This window comes from Leucoraja erinacea, chromosome 2 (genome assembly GCF_028641065.1).
Source record: "Leucoraja erinacea ecotype New England chromosome 2, Leri_hhj_1, whole genome shotgun sequence".
NCBI classification, from domain to species: domain Eukaryota; kingdom Metazoa; phylum Chordata; class Chondrichthyes; order Rajiformes; family Rajidae; genus Leucoraja; species Leucoraja erinaceus.
In genome coordinates, this window is record NC_073378.1 from 4,891,870 (window position 1) to 4,913,487 (window position 21,618).

General features: G+C 41.9%; 1 protein-coding gene across 1 annotated transcript in view; it reads left to right on the plus strand.

The window, feature by feature from the left end:
* Positions 1–21,618, plus strand: part of capn7 (calpain 7) — a 70,839-nt gene that overhangs the window by 39,783 nt on the left and 9,438 nt on the right. Inside the window, exons 10-17 of the mRNA XM_055651040.1 lie at positions 148–294; positions 2,389–2,495; positions 2,586–2,706; positions 3,294–3,438; positions 3,944–4,043; positions 11,118–11,253; positions 16,537–16,612; positions 20,279–20,424. Coding sequence (XP_055507015.1) covers positions 148–294; positions 2,389–2,495; positions 2,586–2,706; positions 3,294–3,438; positions 3,944–4,043; positions 11,118–11,253; positions 16,537–16,612; positions 20,279–20,424 — 978 coding nt within the window. The remainder of the gene's footprint in view (positions 1–147; positions 295–2,388; positions 2,496–2,585; positions 2,707–3,293; positions 3,439–3,943; positions 4,044–11,117; positions 11,254–16,536; positions 16,613–20,278; positions 20,425–21,618) is intronic.

Genomic DNA, 21,618 nt, shown 5'->3' on the forward strand with positions numbered 1-21,618 from the left:
CTGTCTGCAACCTTTGCATCACCTATGTACGCTTTGTAATGTATGTTTTGAATCCTGGAGCTGCCACAAACAAGATACTGAAAAAACTTTTTTGTGTAACCACTGAAAACTGGTTGTTTCATTATCCCAAATGTGTTTCCAAAACAGGTAATCATTGATGACTATTTGCCAGTGGATCATAATGGTGAGCTGCTTTGTTCCTATTCCAACAACAGAAATGAACTTTGGGTCTCATTGATTGAAAAAGCTTACATGAAAGTTATGGGAGGATATGACTTTCCCGGTTCCAACTCTGTAAGTATTAATCACAATTAATGTATCATAAGAGATAGGAATAGAATTAGGCCATTCGGCCCATCAAGTCTACTCCGCCATTCAATCATAGCTGATCTACCTCCTAACCCCATTCTCCTGCCTTCTCCCCATATCCTCTGACACCTGTACTAATCAAGAATGTTTTTATCTCTGCCTTATATCCACTGACTTTGCCTCCACAGCAAAGAATTTCACAGATTCATCACCCTCTGACTAAAGAAGTTCCTCCTTATCTCCTTCCTAAAAGAACATCCTTTAATTCTTAGGCTATGACCTCTAGTCATGGACTCACCCACTAGTGGAAACATCCTCTCCACATCCACTCCATCTTCATTTCATTCTTCCCAACTACATCTATAGTCCCTGATGATAAATAAAGTTGCTTATTCTTGAACTGGTGCAAAATTCCTTGCATACTAATGGCAAATAATTGCATGGTAAATGTTGTATGATTAACTTTCTCACCCTTGAGTTGTTTCCTACTGCACACATTTTGTTTCCATTTATGTGAAGCACTATTGTTCTGCTATTTTAGATAAGAGTTTTCTTGGCCTTGAGTTATAATTGAGCAATGTACTCGTTTTCGAGTACAATAACTATTGTAACGTTGGAAACATGACTTCCTAATTGCGGTGTAAGTTAACAACTGTTTTTAGTTACTTCCACCTGAGACATTTGGATTGAAACTTCATTTTCAGGATGAGGAAATGTTCATTTTCAGGATGGAATCTTATAGAAGGATGAGGGGTTATCTTATAGAAACATTTAAAATTATAAAAGCTAGATGCAGGAAAAATGTTCCCAATGTTAGGCGAGTCCAGAACCAGGGGCCACAGTCTTAGAATAAAGGGGAGGTCATTTAAGACTGAGGTGAGAAAAAACGTTTTCAACCAGAGAGTTGAGAATTTATGGAATTCCCTGCCACAGAGGGCAGTGGAGTCCAAATCACTGGATGGATTTAAGGGAGAGTTAGATAGAGCTCTAAGGGGCTAGTGGAGTCAAGGGATATGGGGAGAAGGCAGGCACGGGTTATTAGGGGACGATCAGCCATGATCACGATGAATGGCGGTGCTGGCTCGAAAGGCCGAGTGGCCTCCTCCAGCACCTATTTTCTATGTTTCTATGTTTCATTTTGAAATATAGCCTGTAAATAGTGATGATTGGATTTCCTTCCAGGTTATGGTATTTCCATATTCCAGACTTTACAGGCTTTTTATTCCAGAGGCATTTAATTCCTTGAATTTAAATTTAAGACATTGTTTATGTTTCTAATCATAAAGAAATACTGTAGTTTCAAGTGACCTTAAAGTGACCTTAAATTAATCTTAAAGTGAAATAATTCCAGTCATAATTGTGCTTAAACCACATGACCCAATCAATGTGTATAGAAGTTGGGATGTAATGTTAAAATTGTACAAGGCATTGGTGAGGCCAATTCTGTACTATGGTGTACAATTTTGGTTGCCTAATTATAGGAAGGATGTCAACAAAATAGAGAGAGTACAGAGGAGATTTACTAGAATGTTTCCTGGGTTTCAGCAACTAAGTTACAGAGAAAGGTTGAACAAGTTAGGGCTTTATTCTTTGGAGTGCAGAAGGTTAAGGGGGGACTTGATAGAGGTTTTTAAAATGATGAGAGGGATAGACAGAGTTGACGTGGAAAAGCTTTTCCCACTGAGAGTAGGGAAGATTCAAACAAGGGGACATGACCTGAGAATTAAGGGACTGAAGTTTAGGGGTAACATGAGGGGGAACTTCTTTACTCAGAGAGTGGTGGCTGTGTGGAATGAGCTTCCAGTGAAGGTGGTGGAGGCAGGTTCGTTTTTATCATTTAAAAATAAATTGGATAGTTATATGGATGGGAAGGGAATGGAGGGTTACTGTCTGAGCGCAGGTGTATGGGACATGGGGAGAATATGTGTTCGGCACGGACTAGAAGGGTCGAGATGACCTGTTTCCGTGCTGTAATTGTTACATGGTTAATGCATCAGGTTTGAAAGCTTTGAAGGTCATAGGTTGTGTTACCATTGACCACGTGACCTTGTATACAAAATTGTGTTTTTGACACTCTAGAACATTGATCTTCACGCCTTGACTGGCTGGATACCAGAGAGAATAGCGATGCACTCAGACAATCAGAAGTTTGATTACGATGCCACTTTCAAAATGCTTTATCAAAGGTAAACTACTCTTGATGCACAGTAAACTTCTTTAAACGGTTTCACTCAGCAATTTATGAATTGCTTTTGTTCAATATCCAAATCCAATAGGTTTCACAAGGGAGATGTTCTAATTACCACAGCTACTGGTATAATGAGTGAAGAAGAAGGAGAACATTGGGGGCTCGTACCTACACATGCATATGCTGTTCTTGACATCCGGGACTACAAGGTAACAACCTATTTTCGGGTAGAACGGTTGTACTATTAGATCCCCAATGGATGTTCTATTGCCTGCCAGTATCAACTGCTCATGTCAATGATTCTTTTTAGTGAGACAGATTAACACTCTTAACGAAAACACATCACGGTTCCAGGGATGATTCCACGAGGTTACCCAATGGTTACATTGTATGAGTTTCAACTATCCAGAGGTTTAATGTGAGAGGGAAAAGATGAGGGACAACCTTTTAACACAGTGGGTGGTGAGTATATGGAACGAGCTGCCAGAGGAAGTAGTTGGGACAGGCACTAACACAACATTTAAAATATATTTGGACAGGTATATGATTAGGAAAAGCTTGGAGGAATATGAGCCAAACGTGAGCAGATGGAAGTTGTGTAGATGGGGCATCTTGGTCGACATGGACAAGTTGAGCCAAAGGGCCTGTTTCGCTGATGTTATTCGATCTCCCTATTATAATAAAAGATGCTCAGAAATGGTCATGTACTTCCTTCCAAATTAACGGTCCCAAGTGAAAACACTACAGGAGATATTGAACTCATACTAAATGGTGCTTTTTTTGTACTATCTTGTAGGGTCTTAAATTCCTTCAGCTTAAAAATCCATGGAGCCATTTGCGATGGAAAGGACGGTACAGTGATAAAGATGAGAAGAGCTGGACTGTAGCTCTTCAGAAGTACTTGAATTTCAATCCCAAAACAGCACAGAAAATTGATAATGGTAAGCTCCATTGATAGACGGAGATGGATACTCTTCATAGATTAGGTTACCCTTCTATAAATAAGACAGAGGCTTTATCACGTGAGCTCACCATGTCTTAAAAAATATGTTGACTTCATCTTGCAGTATCTGAAAGTTAAATGTTTCCAAGATGGGTAGCAAAGGGGGAAATTGAAAATGGAGGGGGCTGGGAATGCGTATTCTAAAGATGCAAATCCAATTTGTTGCCAATTAACTTCAATAGATTTGAAATCAGAGTCGTATTAGTTAGAGGCACCCAATCCTCTTCACTCTGTTTTACCAGGTCAGCCTTTCTATTCTTGCACTGGGTAGACATGTTTAGCTGTTGAGTTTTCTATGTTAAAGGAATTGAAGCACTGCAAGGTTTTAATAATGCTGTCAAAGTTGATGTTAATTAAAGTGTACATTTAAATTGGGGACATTAAAAGTAATGACCAATTGCTGGACATTCTTTGTTACTCATGTGGATGTTTCCTCACTGCAGGAGTTTTTTGGATTAGCTGGGAAGACCTATGTAAGCATTATGATGTGATTTATTTGAGCTGGAATCCTGGTCTATTCAAAGAGTCGACTTACATTCACAGGTTAGTTACTTGCTTCAGTGCTTGACATTTATTGTTTCCTAGAATAATGTGCGCTTTCAAAGAGTGATGCATCTGCAGAAGACCCAAAAAGAGTATATGAATCATGAGTAACATTATGCCACTCGGCCCCTTCAAATCAGTTCTGCCACTCAACAAGACATAGCTGATCTGATTGTAACCTTGACTTCACATTCCTGTCTATTCATAACCTTTCAACCTCATGCTTGTCAAGAATCTATCTACCTCTGCCATAAAAATACCCTTGGATGATGTTTCCATTGCCCCTTGATGAAGGGATTTTCAAATACTAATGACTCTGTAAGAAAGTATTTAAACCCAGAATATTAGGAAGGGATTATGATTTCTGGTGGCTTGGTCATTTGGATTCAGAACTGGTTTGCTCGTAGAAGACAGGGTTGTTGTGGAAGGGTGCTGTGTCTGGAGGTCTATGACCAATGGAGTTTAACATGGATCTGTGCAGGGAATTCTGTTGTTTGCCATTTATATAAATGACTTTGACTTAAATGTAGATGGGTTGGTTGGTAAGTTTAAAAATTTCACTCAAATTGGTGGGGTTTTGGACAGTAGGGGGGCATTATCAAAGTACACACTGGGATATAGATCAGCTACTGAAATGGCCAGAGAAATGGCAGATGGAATGTAATTCAAGCAAGTGTGAGGTGTTGAACTTTTGGATGTTAAGTGTAAGGGAAATATATATTGTTAATGGCAGGACGCTTGTTGGCATTGATTATAGGTGAGGCCAATTCTAGAGATTTACTAGAATGTTGCCTGGGTTTCAGCACCTAAGTTACAGAAAAAGGTTGAATAAGTTAGGTCTTTATTCTTTGGAGCGCAGAAGGTTAATGGGGGACTTGATAGAGGTCTTTAAAATGATGAGAGGGATAGACAGAGTTGACGTGGAGAAGCTTTTCCCATTGAGAGTAGGGAAGACTTAAACAAGAGGACATGACTTCAGAATGAAGGGACAAAAGTTTAGGGGTAACATGAGTGGGAACTTCTTTACTCAAGGCAAGGCAACTTTATTTATATAGCACATTTCATACACGAGGCAGACTCAAAGTGCTTCACATAAAAACATGTCATACAATAAAATAAAATAATAAAATGTAATAAAATAGAAGAATTAAAAGAAAAGAAAAGCAAAATTAAAAATGCATTATAAAAAGTGCAAAAGTTGAAATTGCAACGTAGTTAAGATTTAGCTGAAAGCTAAAGTAAACATAAAAGTTTTCAGTTTTGTTTTAAAAGTGGTCAAAGTTGAGGCAAGTCTTAAATCTTCAGGAAGTATATTCCAGCTATTTGTTGCATAGTAACTAAATCCTGCTTACCCATGTTTTGTATTTACTCTGGGAATCATTAACAGATTGGTCTCAGAAGATCTTAGCGGTCTAGAAGGCTTATATAGTGGAAGCATGTCAGTGATATACTTTGGCCCTAAACCATGTAGTGATTTATAGGTGAGCAGCAGGATTTTGAAATCAATTCTCTGACATACAGGGAGCCAATGCAAGGATTTAAGAATTGGTGTAATGTGTTCAAATTTTTTGGTCTTTGTTAGAACTCTAGCAACAGCGTTCTGAACAAGCTGTAGCTGCCTGACAGTTTTTTTTCGGAAGACCTGCAAGGAGACCGTTACAATAATCTAGCCTACTAGTAATAAAGGCATGTAGTGGTAGCTGTGTGGAATGAGCTTCCAGTGGAAGTGGTGGAGGCAGGTTCGATTTTATCATTTAAAAATAAATTGGATAGGTATATGGATGGGAAAGGAATGGAGGGTTGCGGTCTGAGTGCAGGTAGATGGGACTAGGGGAGAATAAGTGTTCGGAACGGACTTGTAGGGCCGAGATGGCCTGTTTCCGTGCTGTAAATGTTATATGGTTATGTGGTTATATAGAGGGATCTTGGGGTCCATAGTTCCCTGAAACTGGTAACACAAGTAGATGGAGTGGTAAATAAAGCATGTGGTATGCTTGCCTTCATCAGTTGAAGCATTAAGAATAAGGGTCAGGTTGCAGCTTTACAGGACTTTGGTTATGCCACATTTGGAATATTGCGTGCTGTTCATCAGTCACTGAAAGTAAGCATGCAGGTACAGCAGACAGAGAAGAAAGCTAATGGAATGTTGGCATTCATAGCGAGAAGATTTGGGTATAGGAGCAAGGACGTCGTACTGCAGTTCTACAGGGCCCTGGTGAGACCGCACCTGGAGTATTGTGTGCAATTTTGGTCTCCTAATTTGAGGAAGGACCTTCTTGCTATGGTGGGTGTGCAGCGTAGATTCACCAGGTTAATTCCCGGGATGGCGGAACAGACATATGATGAAAGAATGTGTCGACTGGGCTTGTATCACTGGAATTTAGAAGGATGAGAGGGGATCTTATAGAAACAAATAAAATTCTTAGAGGATTGGACAGGCTAGATGCAGGAAAAATGGGCCCCATGTTGGGGGAGTCCAGAACCATCGGTCACAGTTTAATAATAAAGGGTAGGCTATTTACGACTGAGATAAGGAAAAACGTTTTAACCCAGAGAGTTGGGAATCTGTGGAATTCTCTGTCACAAAAGGCAGTGGAGGCCAATTCATGATCATATTGAATGGCGGTGCTGGCTCGAAGGGCCAAATGGCCTACTCCTGCACCTATTTTTTTATGGTCTTGTTCCCCATTACAGAGGATGTGGAAGCTTGGATGGGTGCAAATGTATTAGAATGCCGCCTGTATTAGGAGGTATTATCTTCAATGAGATGTTGGACAAGTCCAGAACGAGGGGTCACAGTTTAAGGATAAGGGGGAAATCTTTTAGGACCGAGATGAGAAAAACATTTTTCACACAGAGAGTGGTGAATCTCTGGAATTCTCTGCCACAGAAGGTAGTTGAGGCCAGTTCATTGGCTATATTTAAGAGGGAGTTAGATGGGGCCCTTGTGGCTAATGGAATCAGGGGGTATGGAGAGAAGGCAGGTACAGGATACTGAGTTGGATGATCAGCCATAATCATATTGAATGGCGGTGCAGGCTCGAAGGGCCGAATGGCCTACTCCTGCACCTAATTTCTATGTTTTTATGTTGGACAAGCTTGGATTGGCTTCCGAGCGTTGGAGGCTGAAGGGAGACCTGACAGATGTATATAACATTTTGAGAGGCATAGATTGGGTAGATGTTTAGATACCTTTCCCAGAGTGGAAATGTCAAAGACTAGAATGCCCAGCTTTAAAAAGGAGAGGGACAAAATTTAAAAGAGATCCGCAGGGCATTTTTTCTTACACACAGTGGTGAGTGCCTAGAACACACTGCCGTGGGCGGTGATGGAGCCAGATACGAGGGTGGGATTTAAGAGGCTTTTGGATGATCACATGGATATGCAGGGAACGGAAGGATTCTGATCACGTGAGATCCTTTTAACTTGATACCATGCTTGACAGACACTGTGGGCCAAAGAGCCTGTTACCGCACTGTACTTTTTTTGGTCTATCTCTGGATGATATCTTATTTTTAGACAGTGGCCCCTAGTTATACATTGTTTCTCAGTAGGAAGCGGCTCTTTCGCATGAATATTTTAATCGTGACCTCTTGTTCTTCATAATTCCTGGAAATGTTGTGCCAACAGGAAAACACATCTATTTTGTGCACTTCCTGTGGGCATTAGAGATCCCATGGCTCTTTCTAAATCAGATCTGGTTTTCTTCCAGCAACCAAGCCTACGTTTATTCCCACTCCACCAAATGGTCATTTATCTGCAGTTGCTGTGCATAGGGCTGACAGTTTGCCCATTTTTATGTACACTTCAAAGTTAATTAAAATGATTTGAGATTTTAATTACTAGTCACATAGGACAGAACTGAACTTTAAACTCTCGGTTGCACTCGGGACTTCATGCTTTTATTTTGCTTTACACTAATTTATTTCTTGAACTTTTTGTTTGTTTATGTCACTTATTGAGTACTGCTTACAGACCTGTTACGCTGCTGCAAATAAGAATCTCATTGTTCCATGTTGGTACATATGATGATTAAACTCTCTTGACCCTTAAGGAGAGAAGGCGAACCAATTGTAGTTATGGCTATTGTATACCTCATGTAAATACTAAAGCAGTGATTCTACTGAGACTCTAACAAGCAATCTTTTTTTAGCCAGATCCTTTTTTTGGTATACTTGTCAAGATGTTCTTGCATTTTCACTAATTTCGCTATCGTATTGATTTGTTTCCTATGTTTTAATTTTGTTTTATTGCATCTTGAGATTTGGACGTTCCTGGCAAATCTGACCTACTGTCTGCCCCTAATTTGAGTAGCTTGTTGGCCACTGTAGAAGACAGATAGGAGTCAACCATCGTGATGTGTCTGGAACACTATGTAGTCCAGTCTCTCAAGATGGCGGGTTTCTTACACGAAAGAACATTAGAGGATAAGATGAATGCTTAAAAGTATTTTCGTGATTACCAATGCTGCTACACACCAATCGATTGTGGGACATCTATTTCTTGCTGATTTTAAAAATGATAGTGACTATTTTTTACTTTGTCTTGTGCTAGTGTTCTTTGCCTCCCCCCAATTGGAACTTGGCCTCCAACCTCAATATATTTTATCCCCCTCCAACAAGTCCCTTTTTTTAAAATTTATTTTTTATTATTAGAAGCAAATGTAAAAAAATAGAACCAACGGCATATAAAATTATACAGTTATTGTACAGCTTCAATTTTAACTTCTTAGCTTTAGTTGGAAGAAAAGAAAGGAGAAAAAGCAAGAAAGAGAAAAAGTGAAATGTGCAAAAATAGAGCCCCTAGACAAGTGGTTCCCAATCTTTATTAGTTCATGGCCCCCTAGGGCTGTTTAATTTTTCTGTGCCCCCCCCTGACATTATTAGTGGGAAAAAATTGCCCCTTTCATTGAACCTGTGGCCCCCTAAATACCCAAATGGTTCTGTGGCCCCCATGAAATTTGCCATGGCCCCAGGTTGTGAATCACTGCCTAAGATTACCAAAGTAGTGTAACCAAAGAGTGAATAAACGAAAGAAAGAAGAGAGGAATAGAAAAACAATAAAAGGACAAAAAGAAAAAGAGAGAAAAAAGCGATATACCTGCCTCTCATTCCTCCCCACCCACTTCACCCAACCCGTAATTAGATTTAAATCCAGTTACATTGTGCTAGTAGGCTATCCTTGTAATAAGTCAATGAATGGTGTCCATGTCTTCGGAAAAAAATGATCTGCTATTTCCCTTTCACCGTACATCTCACCACCATCCCCAACACAGCCACCATCTTCCGAATTTTTGTGTCCTCTGGTTCTCGATTCCCTTACTCTGGGCGAGAGACTGTGCGTTTACCCATTCTATTCATGATTTTCTCCTTGCATCCAGGCCATAGCCCCCTGCCTTTGCCCTGCCAGGCTGCATCCCTCTTAGAAACATAGAAATTAGGTGCAGGAGTAGGCCATTCGGCCTTTCGAGCCTGCACCGCCATTCAATATGATCATGGCTGATCATCCAACTCAGTATCCCGTACCTGCCTTCTCTCCATACCCCCTGATCCCCTTAGCCACAAGGGCCACATCTAACTCCCTCTTAAATATAGCCAATGAAGTGGCCTCAACTACCCTCTGTGGCAGAGAGTTCCAGAGATTCTCCACTCTCTGTGTGAAAAATGTTCTTCTCATCTCGGTTTTAAAGGATTTCCCCCTTATCCTTAAGCTGTGACCCCTTGTCCTGGACTTCCCCAACATCGGGAACAATCTTCCTGCATCTAGCCTGTCCAACCCCTTAAGAATTTTGTAAGTTTCTATAAGATCCCCTCTCAATCTTCTAAATTCTAGAGAGTACAAACCAAGTCTATCCAGTCTTTCTTCATAAGACAGTCCTGACATCCCAGGAATCAGCCTGGTGAACCGTCTCTGCACTCCCTCTATGGCAATAATGTCCTTCCACAGATTTGGAGACCAAAGCTGTACGCAATGCTCCAGGTGTGGTCTCACCAAGACCCTGTACAACTGCAGTAGAACCTCCCTGCTCCTATACTCAAATCCTTTTGCAATGAAAGCTAACATACCATTCGCCTTCTTTACTGCCTGCTGCACCTGCATGCCTACCTTCAATGACTGGTGTACCATGACACCCAGGTCTCGCTGCATCTCCCCCTTTCCCAATCGGCCACCATTTAGATAATAGTCTGCTTTCCCGTTTTTGCCACCAAAATGGATAACCTCACATTTATCCACATTACACTGCATCTGCCAAACATTTGCCCACTCACTCAGCCTATCCAAGTCACCTTGCAGTCTCCTAGCATCCTCCTCACAGCTAACACTGCCCCCCAGCTTAGTGTCATCCGCAAACTTGGAGATATTGCCTTCAATTCCCTCATCCAGATCATTAATATATATTGTAAATAGCTGGGGTCCCAGCACTGAGCCTTGCGGTACCCCACTAGTCACTGCCTGCCATTGTGAAAAAGGACCCGTTTACTCCTACTCTTTGCTTCCTGTTTGCCAGCCAGTTCTCTATCCACATCAATACTGAACCCCCAATGCCGTGTGCTTTAAGTTTGTATACTAATCTCTTATGTGGGACCTTGTCGAAAGCCTTCTGGAAGTCCAGATCCTCTCTTCCTCTCTTGCCTGTTGAAACCAGTCAACAGCTAAGCCTCAAGCAACCAAGTTTCCACTTCTTTTTGTTCTCACAACAGAGATCCATTACAGAGTTTAAGAAGGAACTGCAGATGCTGGAAAATCAAAGGTTACACAAAAAAGCTGGAGAAACTCAGCGGGTGCAGCAGCATCTATGTTTAAGAAGGAACTGCAGATGCTGGAAAATACAAAGTGTCTGAAAGGGGTTCGGCCCGAAACGTTGCCTATTTCCTTCGCTCCATAGATGCTGCTGCACCTGCTGAGTTTCTCCAGCTTTTTTGTGTACCTTCCATTACAAAGAAACTTGTTCAGGATATGGAAGTTGTTCAGATTGATTTACAGAATTATTATTGCATGCAAATGTTTTAATTTGTAAGTTTTTTCTTTGCGTTGCTAATGGGCTAAAATATAAATGTTTCTTCTCCGTTGCAGTACCTGGGATGCAAAGCAAGGCCCAGTGAAAGATGCATACAGCCTGGCTAACAACCCTCAGTACAAGCTGGGTGTACAGTGCCCACAAGGTGGCGCTGTTGTCTGGGTTCTATTGACCAGACACATTACTGACAAGGTAAGCTATTGATAAAATCTCAAGGCACTGGGTCATTTGTCCTTTGAATTATAGAGTGATACAGTGTGGAAACAGACCCTTTGGCCCAACTCGCCCACACCGGCCAACAATGTCCCAGCTACCCTAGTCCCACTTGCCTGCATTTGGTCCATAACCCTCCAAACATGTCCTATCCATGTACCTGTCCACTGTTTCTTAAACGATAGGATATTCCCAGCCTCAATTTCCTCCTCTGGCAGCTTGTTCCATGCACCAACCACCCTCCGTGTAGAAAAAGGTACCCCTCGGATTCCTATTAAATCTTTTCCCCTTCACCTTGAGCCTATGTCCTCTGGTCCTCAATTCCCCTACTCTGGGTAAAAGACTCTGTGCATCTACCCGATCTATTCCTCTCATTCCTCTTAGATAAAATTATTGTTGCCACCTAAATTCAAGTGTTATTTTTGAATTCCCCCCTCCCCAAATATACTTTTGTGGGGTCAATCGGACCATAAAAGCGGTATATTTCCACACATACTTTAATCTGTTTTCTTTGTAATGTGATGACTGCTGAAACAACATTTAAAAGATATTTGGACAGGTGTCTCTGCAACTTGAGTGCAACAGAACTTCTGCAATAATGTGTGTAAATTACTTTCAACATCCGATGCACAAGAGTGTACAAGGCGGATTTGGGCTTATTTCCTCTCATTGAGGAGGTGGAAAAGCTATTCTGGAGACAGAAAAGCCAGAAATCTCCAAGACTGGATAATGTTTCCCCCTCTACTCTCAAGCTCTGTGCCGAACAGCTGGCACCAGTCTACACAGGCATTTTCAATTGGTCCCTGCAAAACTGCACTGTCCCGGAGGCGCTGTCCTGAACGGCTGCCTGTCCTGCAGCTGTGGTTCCCGTACCCAAAAAGCCAAGGATTACTGGTCTTAATGTATTTTTAGTACGTCGCACTGACCTCAGGGGGTCATAATCTTTTTTGTGTGGGGGGGGTGCTGGGGGGAAGGGGGAAAATGCTTTTCCAACTGGACCCTCTGCAGTTCGGAGGGGTTGCCTTCCTGCATAGCAGCGTCTTCGATCAGTCCTCGCGGCCTACCACGGGTCCTGGAGCGACCTAGACCCTGAGGGGACCTGACCAGAATTTTATTTGGTGCGACGCGGCGCTGGAGCGCTGTGCGGAGCGGGCGATCCTTTGGGGTCGCCGCGCTGGAACTCCAGTATGCTCTCCCCGATAATGACTGTGCGTGGAGCCTCGGTTCGGTGGATCGGCTAGCTGCGACGTTGAAGACATCTCGCAGATGTACCGCTGGGAAAGCACATCGTCTGGCGCGGCTGTTTGGCTTGGAAGCCGGGCTCCGGTGGCAAGGCGGCCGTTCTCTGGCCCCTCAAGCCGCTGGGGGTTCTCCCGACGCCGGAATACCATCACCGGCGAGAACATCGGGCGTCGTGGCAGCGACTGTAGAGGCCTCGATAGGCCCGACTTTGGGTGGACAAGAGGATGGGGACTGGACTTTGTGCCTTCCCCCACAGTGGGAACCACTGTGGGGGGATGTTTTATGTTTGGTGTTGAATTTCTTCATGAATACTATGTTGTATTTTTATTAGTGTGCTGCAAGGACATCTGAATTTCCCCTGAATAAAGGGATTAATAAAGTCTAATCTAATCTAATCCCTGCCTGCTTCAAAGTCTCCACTATGGTTCCCGTACCCAAAAAGCCAAGGATTACTGGTCTTAATGACTTCAGGCCTGTCGCACTGACCTCTGTAATCATGAAGACCCTTGAAAAAACTTGTGCTGGCCCACCAGGAAAATATCACAAACCCCCTGCTGGACCCCCTGCAGTTTGCATACCAGACCTGTATGCATATCAGGCCTGGTATCAGTCTAGGCCTGCACTTCATCCTCCAGCACCGAGACCGCCAGGGGACCTATGCAAGGATTTTATTTGTGGATTTTAGCTCTGCATACAACATCATTGTGCCAGAGCTACTACACTCATCTCTCCCAGTTGACTGTGCCTGAACCCCTCTGTCAGTGGATCACCAACTTCCTGACAGACAGGAAGCAGCATGTGAGGCTGGGAAAGCACATCTTGGACCCGCAGACCCTCGGCATAGGAGCACCGCAAGGCTGCGTACTCTCCCCTCTCCATTACTCTCTCTACACCGATGACTGCACCTCCACTGACTCCTCTGACAAGCTTCTCAAGTTTGCAGACGACACAACCCTGAATGACCCGATCCAGGATGGGGAGGAATCTGCCTACAGACAGGAAGTGACACAGCTGGCATCCTGGTGCCATCGCAACAACCTGGAGCTCAATGCTCTTAAGACAGTGGAATTGATTGATTTAGGAAAGCTCACCCTATCCTCCCCCCCATTCACCATCAACAACACCACAGTCACATCCGTGGTGTCATTTTAAGTTCCTTGGAACCATAATCTCCAGGGACCTTAAATGGGAGGCCACCATCGACTCCACAGTCAAAAAGGCCCAACAGAGGATGTACTTCCAGCGGCAGCTGGGAAAACACAATCTGCCACAGGCAATGATGGTCCAGTTTTATACTGCCTTCATAGAGTCTGTCCTCACCTTCTCCGTCATGGTTTGGCTCAGCCACCAAGCATGACATCCGGAGGCTGCAGTGCATCTTTTGATCAGCCGAGAAGGTTGTTGGCTGCAACCTTCCCCCTATCGACGAACTGTACACTGCAAGGGCCAGGAAGCGAGCGGGTAAGATCATCTCTGACCACTCTCACCCTGGCCACAAACTCATTGATGCACCCCTCTGGAAGGCGACTCCGGACTGTCAAAGCCGCCACAGCCAGACATAAAAACAGCTTTTTCCACAAACAGTATCTCTGATCAACAGCCAAAAGTCTGTAGCCTCCTTTTGCTCTGGTATTTTATTTCATTCTTCACATGTTTAAATTATAATATTTTATTTTTAATTGTCTACTGTATATCGTGTTGTTACTTGCGAGCAAAGCACCAAGACAAATTCCTTGTATGTATACATACTTGGCTAATAAAATGTATTCAATTCAGTTGCATGGATAGGAAATGTTTAGAGGGATGTGGGCCAAATGCGGGCAGGTGATACTAGCATTGATGGGGCATATTGCTCGGTATGGGCAAGTTGGGTTTAGCGGCCTGTTTCTGTGCTGGATGACTCTCTGGTGTATCTGGTTTACAATAAGTTCACTATACTCCTGCTTTGTTTTATTCTCCTGTAGTTGTGTATAATGTAGAAGGTGTTAAGCATTTCATGAGGTTTCTGAGATGTCTGCGCACTTTCTTTCCCAGTCAATTTACATTGTGTTTCCCTGGGGAACAGGTTAGAAATATTGTGGATTGATTTGTAAATTGGTTGTTTGGGTCTGCTGCATCTCAAACAGATCTGCACAGACTCGTTTTGTGACTGAAGAAACATTGATATCAGGATCTATTTATATTGAAGGGTAATTTGGCGATGGTAAACGATTCTTTCAATTGGCCATTGATCTAACGCAATCTGATCCATGTTCATTCAGCCTAGGTTGGCAACCAGTGAACAAGATGCGATCATTCTCTCAAATCTTTGCTGATGGCTGTGATGTTGCTTTATTAGCAGGAATTAAAATGCGAAACAAAAAGTGCAAATTGATGGTTACACAAAAAAGCTGGAGAAACTCAGCGGGTGCAGCAGCATCTATGGAGCGAAGGAAATAGGCAACGTTTCGGGCCGAAACCCTTCTTCAGACGAGTGCAAATTGATAGTAGGATTGAGCAATTCAATTTCAAAAGAGAGTCCCGTGTTCTTATATAACACATATAACCATATAATAATTACAGCACGGAAACAGGCCATCTCGGCCCATCTAGTCCGTGCCGAACACTTATTCTCACCTAGTCCCATCTACCTGCACTCAGACCATAACCCTCCATTCCTTTCCCGTCCATATACCTATCCAATTTATTTTTAAATGATAAAATCGAACCTGCCTCCACCACTTCCACTGGAAGCTCATTCCACACCGCTACCACTCTCTGAGTAAAGAAGTTCTCCCACGTGTTACCCCTAAACATTTGTCCCTTAATTCTCAAATCATGTCCTCTTGTTTGAATCTTCCCTACTCTCAATGGTAAAAACGTATCCACGTCAACTCTGTCTATCCCTCTCATAATTTTAAAGACCTCTATCAAGTCCCCCCTTAACCTTCTGCGCTCCAAAGAATAAAGACCTAATTTGTTCAACCTTTCTCTGTAACTTAGTTGCTGAAACCCAGGCAACATTCTAGTAAATCTCCTCTGTACTCTCTCTATTTTGTTGACATCTTTCCTATAATTTGGCGACCAAAATTGTACACCATACTCCAGAATTGGCCTCACCAATGCCTTGTACAATTTCAACATTACATCCCAACTTCTATACTCAATGCTTTGATTTATAAAGGACAGCACACCAAAAGCTTTCTTGAAACTCTAATGTACTGTGGCGTAAGATGGTAAAAAGTGCCTGTGAAATTCTACTTTTCACAATAGTTTCCTGAGGACCTGGGTAACAGCGAGAGGAAATAAGGCCAAATCCACCCTTGCCACTCTTGTGTATCTGATAATTGTTTTGTAGCAATTTATACAATGTTATGGATGTTTGGCTTAAGATCATCAAAAGAATGATGATCATCAAAAAAAAAACATTCAGTTATTAGGGTTGGGAAATCAGTACTAGAAATTATCTTAGTCATACAGCATGGAAACAGGCCATTTGGCTCAATTCACCTACACCAGCCCACATGTCCCACCTACACTAGTCCCACCTGCCGGTGTTAGGCCCATATCCCACTAAACCTGTCCTTTCCATGTACCTGTCTAAATGCTTCTTAAACGTTGTTATAGTACCTGCCACAACTACCTCCTCAGGCAGCTCGTTCCATACAGTCGCCACCCTGTGTGTGAAAAAGTTACCCCTCGGCTTCCTATTGAATCTTTGCGCCCCTCCCCTCCTCACCTTAAACCTATGTCCTCTAGTTCTTGATTTCCCCTTCTCTGAACAAGAGACTGCATCCACCTGGTTTATTCCTCTGATGGTAATGGAAGCTTTATTCTTCAAAGTTTGGAAAGGGAAATTAAACAAATGTGTTCAAGTTTGTGGTGATTGGGTCAAAGATGTGGGCATGGTCATGTGGACAATAATGTGTCTGTGGTGTGATGGATGAGGTGATCTACTTGTCTAGTTCTAGTAAATCTACCATGATTCCACCTTGTGCTTTACACCCTAACCTAAATATTAAATTTGCATTCTAATTACAGGATGATTTTGCCCACAATCGAGAATTTATTACATTGGTAGTTTACCAGACTGGAGGAAAGAAGGTTTACTACCCGAGTAAGTATGTTGCTTAAAAATTAACGGAGTTGAGTTATTGGTTTTTAAATGCCTATGTTTTGTAGGACACAATGCAATATGTTTATCAATGCAGTGGTTTAACAAAAAAACAAGGGGCCAAGTGGGACCAAAGTGTGACACGGTGACGCAGCTGATAGATCTGCTGCACACAAGCCAGAGACCCGGATTTAATCCTGACCTTGGGTAGTATCTACCTGTATGTGGAGTTTGTACGGTCTCGCTGTGATGGCATAGGTTTTCACTGTCAAGCCCACTTTTTTGTCACATACGCATGCAAGACGTGCAGTGAAATGAAAGCGGCGATGCCTGCGGATTGTGCAAAAACAACAGAACAGAATAGAACAGAACCAGTATCTACATTTTAGAAAAAACTAAAAAAGACACAACACAACAGTAAATTAGTCCTGGTGAGATTAGAGTTTACAGTCCTAATGGCCTGTGGGAAGAACCTCCGTCTCATCCTCTCTGTTTTCGCTCCGCTTTCCTCCCACATCCCAAAGACGTGTGTGTTTGTAGGTTAAATGGCCTCTGCAAATTGCCCATAATGTGTCGGGAATGGATGTGGAAGGGGATAACATGGAACCAGCATAAACAGATGATTGATGGTCAGCATGGACTCGGTGAGCTGAAGGGCCTGTATCCATGCTGTAATTTTCAATCTGTCAAAGGACTGTTCCATGTATTCACAAAGAGGCAGTTGTAGCTTGGCCCACGCATGTTCCCATTGCCGCATCTTTGATTTAGAGCAAGTGAGTGGAGTTGAAGGCAAGGTGGTTTGACGTGAGAATGAGTTCAGCCAGATGGGCAAAGGGTAGAGGGGCATTGTACAGGTCTATGTTCATTAAAGAAGTGCCCTCCTACAGTTTATCCTACAGTGGGATGGAAGTGTGGAAGGATTGGATGTTCACAGTGAAGATACTAATCAGCTTAACAAAGAGCTCATTAGTGAAAAAACGTCTTGACAGTCCAAGGTTCAGTGAGATCCCAGTATTTTTTATTTGTTGATTTCTTCCCATATGGCACCTGAAGAGCAAAGACCAAGTTCATGTGGGATTTTAAACGATAACAAAGATATCATTAGGTTTCTTTAACTTGAACAGTGAGTGTGGAATTAAAGGACATGACTAATAAATTTAAAAAAGCCAAGGCAAGGCAAGGCAACTTTATTTATATAGCACATTTCATACACGAGGCAGACTCAAAGTGCTTCACATAAAAACATGTAAAAAAATAAAATGAAATAATAAAATGAAATAAAATGGAAGAATTAAAAGAAAAGAAAAGCAAAATTAAAAATGCATTATAAAAAGTGCAAAAGTTAAAAGTGCAATGGAGTTAAGATTTAGCTGAAAGCTAAAGTAAACATAAAAGTTTTCAGTCTTGTTTTAAAAGTGGTCAAAGTTGAGGCAAGTCTTAAATCTTCAGGAAGTATATTCCAGCTATTTGTTGCATAGTAACTAAATCCTGCTTTCCCATGTTTTGTATTTACTCTGGGAATCACTAACAGATTGGTCTCAGAAGATCTTAGCGGTCTAGAAGGCTTATATAGTGGAAGCATGTCAGTGATATACTTTGGCCCTAAACCATGTAGTGATTTATAGGTGAGCAGCAGGATTTTGAAATCAATTCTCTGACATACAGGGAGCCAATGTAAGGATTTAAGAATTGGTGTAATGTGTTCAAATTTTTTGGTCTTTGTTAGAACTCTAGCAACAGCGTTCTGAACAAGCTGTAGCTGCCTGACAGTTTTTTTCGGAAGACCTGCAAGGAGACCGTTACAATAATCTAGCCTACTAGTAATAAAGGCATGTACAAGTTTTTCTAAGTCTTGAGCTGACATGAGTCCTCTTAATCTTGCTACGTTTTTGAGGTGATAGTAGGCCGATTTTGTTACTGATTTGATGTGACTGTCGAAATGTAAATCTGAATCCATAATAACCCCAAGATTTCTGGCTTTGTTTGAAGTTTTCAGGGACAGAGAGTGAAGGTGTTGGGTTACTTTAAGCCTTTCTTTTTTAGCACCAAAAACAATTATCTCCGTTTTGTCCTTATTTAGTTGGAGGAAATTTTGGCACATCCCGTCTTTGACTTGCTCAATGCACTGGCACAGCAGATCTATGGGGTGATAGTCATTTGGTGATAGCGCTGCATAGATTTGAGTGTCATCGGCATAGCAGTGGTGGTTAATATTATTATTTTGCATGATTTGCCCTAGTGGGAGCATATAGATGTTGAATAAAGAGGGCCCTAAGATCGAACCTTGCGGGATCTTATTGGTTCCGATACAAAGTCGCCAATGGAAACAAAATAGTTCCTATCTTGTAGATATGACCTGAACCAACTTAAGACTGTGCCTGAAAGCCACAAGCAACGAGATCAAAAAGAAATGTATTGCACTGTGTAATATATTTGTAAAATAGATATTCTGGTAAACCCAGTTTAACGATAAATCACCCACATGTGGACCATTTATTTTCTAATATAGAAACAGCCATGTTATATTCGGATTTTGCTGCATGATAAGAGTAGGAATGTAGTTGAGCCAACTACAGTTTTGCAGGAAAATGCAGTAAGCATTTCCCACATGGTAAGGTAACCCAAAGAGCAATGAGATGATACACAGTTAAATGGTGCTTACTGTACATTGTACTTGAGAACATAAAATGCCCCTCAATTTTGCTGAAAAACAAAAATGATACTAGGACAAATTTTGCAGAACTTGCTTGAAGATGCAAGTTTTAATAGAATATCGTAAAGGAGGAGAGAGGCATGGAAATATTTAAGGAAACTATTTCAAGAATTCAGAGCCGACTTGGCTGAAGACGTGACTGCCAGTGGAGCAGGGAAGAAATCTGAGAATGATCAAGGCCAGAATTCAACGAGCACAAAATTGTTGGCGAGAAAAGATTAGGATTGGAATGTGCTTGTTTAAAGGCAGATTTAAATGATGCAGGTTAAAACAGGAACTTAATTCTAAGGGAAGTGCATTTCAAGCCTGTATTGGTGGCTGGGGAAGAGGATGGAGTCAGTGACAGAATGCTCAGGCCTCTGTCTACCGCAAACATTTTCTCTTGAACCAACGATGGTCAGATGTTTGTGGGATCATTTAGTTCATCACAATTTCCTGAGTACAGTATGAACCGTACGTTTTTGGTACTGGTTAGTTTATTGTCATGTTTACCGAGGTTGTTGCGTGCTAGCCAGACAGCGAAAGACAACACATGATTCCAGTCGAGCCATTTACAGCGTATAGGTACATGATAAGGGAATAGCGTTCAGCGTTCCAAGTTTGACAATTTCAGAATTTTTGATGGTATTAAAATATAAATGTTAAATATTCTGGGCTCACTAAGTAAACTAATACATTTACGTTCACAAAATACATTTTGCCTACCTAATAAATTAGAATTGGGGTTACCTCTTTCCCAGTGTTTTTGTCTGATGTTCCTTTATCCTTGTTTTCAGGATGAGTACCAGAGGCATGCAGGCATGCATTAGTATTGATGTAATATTAGGAGCAGAGTTTCATTAATGGATGCTTGGCACATATAGAGTGCTATTGATTGAAGATTAAATCCATTAAATAACAGACAGTATAATTCTTAGCTCTGAAGCTAGTCTGATATATTGTAAATTATCTTGTAGATGAACCGCCTCCATACATCGATGGGATTCGAATAAACAGCCCTCATTACCTGACCAAGATTAAGCTGAATACGCCGGGGACAAACACGTTTACTTTAGTGGTGTCTCAGTACGAGAAACAGAACACCATCCATTACACACTCAGGGTACGCATATTATTGATTTGTTACTGTTTACCCTCTGTTATTAGCTTAAATGTAAAACATTGATTTCTGAGAAATTTGAGACCGTTTGATATGTTTAAACATGTTTCTGTGATCTTCACCACATAACACTTGAAAGACAACACCCTTGACACTGCACCTCTTCAGTGTTGTGGTGTCTGTATTGGCATTTAAATAGTGGCACTAGTGGCATGTAAGAGGCTTTTAGGATGGAGGGACATGGATCACATGCAGGGAGAGGAGATTAGTTTAACTTGACATCATTTTCGGCACGGATATTGAGAGACGAAGGGCCTGTTTCTGTGCCTTGGGCTTCTATGCTCTATTTTCAGTATAACTTTCATACTCGAGTCTCAAGAATGCATCTCAAACACATGAAGCTCTTCGACGTGGGCATGTTACCAGTGAATTACATATGGCAGTACCAAGTGGTGCAGCGGTAGAGAGGCTACCTCACAGTGCCAGTGACAAGGGTTCGATCCTGACTATGGATGCTATCTGTGCAGAGTTTGTATGTTCTCCCTGTGATCACTTGGGTTTTCTCCAGGTACTCTGGTTCCCTCTCACATTCCAAAGACATGAAGGTTTGTAGGTTATTTGGTTTCTGTACATTGCCCTTCGGGTGTCGGATGCAAAACTGGAATAACATGGAAGTAGTGTAGTGGTGATCGATGATTAGTGTGGACTCGCTGGGCCAAAAGGGCCTGTATCCACGGTGTATCTCTAAGCTCAGCTGAGGCAGTAGCAAATAAATTCATTGTGATCAGGAACGACACCTATTGGATTCACATAATTTTGCATGTATGACTTTTGAGAAAGTTATATGCATGGACAAAATGGCTACTTATAAAAGCCAAACATTGACGGAGATCTATTCTGAGTACCAGGTGACTAAACTGAATTTTAAAAAATTGATGATTTCAGGAGAGAAACACATTGAGGAATAAGATGGCAATTTAGCGTGGGAAAAAAAACTTAGCGAAAAGGGGAGGGAGGAAAACGAAGTACTGGTGGTATTCGGCGGGTCAGGTGGTATTAGTGGAGGCAAAGGAGTCTGTCCCATTCCTGATGCCGATTTTCGACCAGAAGCGTCGACTGCCTCTCTGCTTCCACGAATGTCGCCTGACCTGCTCTTCCTCCAGCAGTTTGTTTTTTTGCTTCAGATTACAACATTTG